Source organism: Salvelinus sp. IW2-2015, linkage group LG4q.1:29, assembly GCF_002910315.2.
Source record: "Salvelinus sp. IW2-2015 linkage group LG4q.1:29, ASM291031v2, whole genome shotgun sequence".
NCBI classification, from domain to species: Eukaryota; Metazoa; Chordata; class Actinopteri; order Salmoniformes; family Salmonidae; genus Salvelinus; species Salvelinus sp. IW2-2015.
The window spans coordinates 74,207,456-74,212,719 of NC_036842.1; the positions used below are offsets into that span (position 1 = coordinate 74,207,456).

The 5,264-nt window shown below is 44.2% G+C and overlaps 1 protein-coding gene across 1 annotated transcript in view; it reads left to right on the top strand.

Annotated features, from left to right (window-relative positions):
• The window catches only part of LOC111961002 (protein piccolo-like), a 98,032-nt gene that overhangs the window by 81,226 nt on the left and 11,542 nt on the right, over nucleotides 1–5,264 (top strand). Inside the window, 5 exon segments of the mRNA XM_070439774.1 lie at nucleotides 113–192; nucleotides 275–415; nucleotides 418–503; nucleotides 2,841–2,899; nucleotides 3,907–4,000. Of these exon segments, the coding sequence (XP_070295875.1) occupies nucleotides 113–192; nucleotides 275–415; nucleotides 418–503; nucleotides 2,841–2,899; nucleotides 3,907–4,000 (460 nt within the window).

The following is a 5,264-nucleotide window of genomic DNA, read 5'->3' on the forward strand; positions in this document are numbered from 1 at the left end:
TCCTTCCATCTCTCTCTCCTCTCACCCATCTCCTCTCATATATTCATATCGCTCTCCTCTCATCCCAACTTAATTTAGATCAAAAACTAAATTTGACCTTCCTGTCTCTCAGTGATCTGAACATGCTGTCTGACCCTGATCACCCCCAGGCCCTGGAGAACCACGCCCAGCTGAAGCCTGGTATGTCACCAGGTGTGGTTGGGTATCCTACATAGTCATCATGACCACTGAGTCATAATGACACATTAATGTGTGTGTGTGCAGTGACAGGCAGCGTCTCCAGGAGTGGATCCTAAGCAGCTGGCTGCAGAGCTGCAGAAGGTGTCCCAACAAACAGGCCCCTGGGATGGGGATGGGTGTGGGGGGCCAGTAGGGGTCCTTTCTGCCCTGGACCGCTCAGCTCGTGTACACTCAGCAATGCATCGGCCAGCTCTAGTGCCGTCCCCAGCCCCGGCCAGCCTGCCTCCCCAGCCATCAACAAGAAACAACGCCACAGCGCCAAGGTACTGCCTCTACTTGTAGTACATTGTGATATTAGGAGCCCATAGCATTCTGTAGAGTGTGTTACTACAGCCATGTGGTTGGTGGGTTCATCATTATTAAGTCATAGACGTGTGTGTGTGTGTGTGGTGCGTGGTGCATACGTGTGAGGAGTCTAGAACCATTGCTTTGTCTGCATTGTGGATTACAGAAACATGACACTAATTATATAGACGCATGCATGATATGTGTGTAGAGAGAGAGAGATCATGCATGATATGTGTGTAGAGAGAGAGAGCTCATGCATATATGTGTTAGAGAGAAAGATCATGCATGATATTGTGTAGAGAGAGAGTCATGCATAATTGTGTAGAGAGAGAGATCATGCATGATATGTGTGTAGAGAGAGAGGATCAGCATGATATGTGTGTATGAGAGAGAAAGAATCATGCATGATATGTGTGTAGAGAGAGAGATCATGCATGATATGTTGTAGAGAGAGAGAGATCATGCATGATATGTGTGTAGAGAAAGAGATCATGCATGATATGTGTGTAGAGAGAGAGATCATGCATGATATGTGTGTAGAGAGAGAGAGATCATGCATGATATGTGTGTAGAGAGAGAGAGATCATGCTAGTGTGGTTGTGTCCTTGTGTGTGTGAGTGTGTAAATACACATAGTATTAACTACTTTCTATGATAGACGTAGTATAATGCATCTCAACCAACTGAAGTGAACCTCTCTGACTGTACACCATGACCTTTGCAGTCTGTTGAACCTCTCCTGGTGAGTTCCTCCTGGGTCCTATAGAGTCACGTTCAAAAAGTCTTCTCAACATCTCCATGACAAGGACAGGTCCTTCATCTGTCATCTGACCATAGCTATCCTACTCAGGGGCTCTGGTAACCTACTGCTACTTAAAACCCTAGTATCATGTACATAGTAACTGAAGTTTTCAGGCTGGCCAGAGGCCACACTATAGAGCAGGACTCTCACAGCATTGTGTGTGTGTGTGTGTGTGTGTGTGTGGTGTGTGTGTGTGGTGTGTGTGTGTGTGTGTGTGTGTGTGTGTGGTTTGTGGTGTGTGTGTGTGTGTGTGTGTGGTGTGTGCTGTGTGTGTGTGTGTGTGTGTGTGCTGTGTGTGTGGTGTGTGTGTGGTGTGTGTGTGTGTGTTAATGTGAAGCGTGTGTACGGATATCGGTATAAACAGTGTATAATCGCTACCTGTGTTGTTTTTCAGTCAACAGCAGACGTGCAACTGCTGAAGCCTCAGCCTCGTCTGTAACAGGGGAAATACAGGTAAGCCTGCTGTCAGTCTCACACCGTCTGAGATGCGTGCTTTTTAATGCTTTTCAATTTGATCTTTTACCTTCTCAGTCGTTTAACGTAATCTTGAAACGCCAGGAATGTTCTAAGGTGCCGGAAGATCCAGAGCGTTGGTTGCGCTGTGACTTTAGTTAGATTCCCATTTCTTCTATGAATCTTTCCGATCCACTTGAATTGAGCCAATACCCATCTGCCCTTACAAGTTGCATATTGAATTGTGTATAATGGCCAATCTCTGCAGAGCTTCCCAGTCCCAGGAGATCCTAGTGTTGACAAACCACTATGTACACACCCTGGTAAACCCTAGTAAACCAATAATTAGTTGAATACAACCTACCCTTTCTAAATGGTGCATAGCGCAAACAAGGACAATCGGATTCTCGGAATTCTGGCCCTACCAAATATCGTTCCAGCTTAAATGGAATGGCTGGTAGAAGGTGGATCCACCCACCCCCAGTAAACGAGACAGAGAAGGAAGCCTAAAGTCAGGAGAACTCACGATCTAAAATAACGAGTTGACACGACTCGCTCTCCTTGCCCAGGCCCATGAATCATACATTAGACACATCGAGATGTCCCAGCTGAAATCATAGACAATTAACCCTCAGCGACCCCTTTGTCTCACAAGTGCATTCTTAACCTACTCTCGACAAGGCAACACAGATGACCATACGGAGCGGGAACGACACTGTCCATTATCATCTTATTTACACCATACGTCGGTGTCTTTGTGCTGTCTAGATTGCGCCCATTCTCTCTCTCCTCTCCCCTCGGGAACCTTCTCTCTCTCTCTGCTCTCTCTCTCTCTCTCTCTCCCTGCTCTCTTACTCTCTCTCTTCTCTCTCGTCATGACGCTCGTCTTCTGCCATCTCTCTCTCTCTCTCCCTCTCTCTCTCTCTCTCTCTCTCTCTCTCTCTCTGATGGTTTCTGTCTCTGTTTCTCTGATGGTTTATGTCTCTGTTTCTCTGATGGTTTATGTCTCTGTTTCTCTGATGGTTTCTTTCTTTTTGCGGTTCTTGTTGTTTGTTGTCTCTACCCTCCTCTCCCCCCCCTGGACTCTCAGACAAGTCATGGTAGTCCAGAACGCAAGGTAGTGTAGTGCTTCTCCTGCTTCTCTTCTTCTCTCCTCTCCTACTCTGCTCCATTTCTTCTGTTCTTCTCTACTCCTCTCCTCTTCTTCTCTCCTTCTCTCCTTCTCTGTTCCAATTCTTCTGTTCTTCTCTACTCCTCTCCTCTTCTCCTCCTCTTCTCTCCTTCTCTGCTCGAATTCTTCTGTTCTTCTCTACTCCTCTCCTCTTCTTCTCTTCTTCTCTCCTTCTCTGCTCCTCATCTTCTCATCTTCTCTTCTTCTCTCCTTCTCTGCCCCTCTCCTTCCTTCTTCTCTTCTTCTATCCTCCCTGCTCCTCTCCTCTCTCTCTTTCTCTCCTTCTCTCATTCTCTGCTTCTCTGCTTCTCTGCATTCAGTCAGTGTTTTTCCCCACGTACATTTTCCGCCTCCAAAGTGCTTTTCCTCATTGTCTCCCCCATCATTATTCATCATTATCCATTTTGCGTTGATGCGTTGATAAAACCACTCTCTTGCTCTTCCTCTCTCTCTATCTAACCTTTCTCCACTTTATTTCGCACTCTTTTTTTCTCCTATTTGTATCTCTGTCATCCTAAACAACTCATGATTGTCTGATGTGCAAATTCAGCCAAGAACATTGCCGGGTTGAAATCAAGGTTGAAATGTGAAATCATTCCATGAGTCAGACGTGTTTCTCACCCTACGCTCATCATCTCTGCTACAGGAGAGGAGCTGTGCCTATTGATTCAACCTTACAGACATCACTATTTCTTTGACTTTCTTTGACTATTTCTGTGTTGTTGTGATCCCGTCTAGCCAGTGTGCCTATGCAATTTACTCTCATCCAACATTTGCAAGACATCATTATGATATAATTATATTGAATCAGATATTCAATTATTGACATCCTGCTATATCATCTCTATATCTACCATCAAATATAATTGGAGAAAATCTACAATAATGTGGCCATATTAACATACAAAGACCACGTCTGAGACTAAACGTGTCCCTTTGTTATGACATCACAGTGCTGAGAACAAGAGGAGGACCAAGTACGTCCAGAGGAGTCTGAACCCAGAGTGGAACCAGACTGTCATCTACAAGAACATACACCTGGAACAGGTAGGAACACACACACACACACACACACACATGCATGCACACACACACACATGCACCTACTAACGCATGCATCACACACACACACACACACATCCACATTAAAAATGATTTCCAGTTGGATTGATCGTTCTGAATCCTTAGGGATGTTCTGACCATAGCAGCACTGACCTGGTTAGGTTAAACAACCCCCTTTCAGACTACCAGTCACCAGAGAGAGACAGAGAGACAGAGACATCTTCATTCGACATAACAGTAGCAGCCCTTGCTTAGCTGCAATTCAGACAATGTAAAATGAGTGCGGTCTGTCCATACGGCGCTCTCTCTCAGCGTACAGTAGTGTCTCTAGTCTAGTGGCTCTTCTGAGACTCTCTGCTGTTAGCTACTTCTCTCTATTCTGCCCACTGAGGTTGTAAATGCTGCTCTATCACCCACTCACTCTCCCACTCCATTTCCCATGCAATTTTAAAAGCCCTTGATTGAAATTGAATGGTAATTGAGAAAAAAGAGAAGAGCAAGATGGATGAGAATCCATAATCAGATTCTTACTTTGGAGAAGACGAGAGAGAACTCAAGCATTAGAGAGATATCCCAATGATAATTAAAACGTAATTTTGCTAGCTTCTGATTACAAAATAAAATACTACAGGAGAGAATTGAAAAATACATTGAAAGAAAGAAAAGGAAATCAAAAGTAGTGAGAATAAAGAAAAAAAAGAGGAAATAAGTGAAAACAAAATATGAGATAAAGAAAATAATAGAAGAGAGAGACAGGCAGAGAAGAAGCAATGAATATGTGATGAGAGGACCATAAATCAAAGTCTACTGGGTTGTGGGTTATTATGCTCATGTGTGCAGACTACACGTTGCTCTCACCACATATAAGACACCCACTCATACGTGGGCACTAGGCAGAGCCTTTCGAAGCTGATCTCCTACTTCCAGCTAGAGCTCTCTTCATGGCTCTAACTCTCTTGGTTGCTGCCATGTGTTGTGTTTTATGATCCTGACAGGTGTTGTGGTGTGGTAGGGTTCATGTATAAAGATTGACTAAAATAACAAAACCAGACATCAATGACATGCTGCCTCTAGACACTAGATCATAAATATCACAAACATGAACTATGCTTCTAAGCCTCATTCTCTCTTAATAATCATAGAACTCGTAGACAAACAGTTAATCCCCTTAAACATTACCCAGTCGTGATTGAACCATGTAGGTTCTGTGTAACTGTCAACTGCTGATGGCCATTTTTATCTCTTTCGA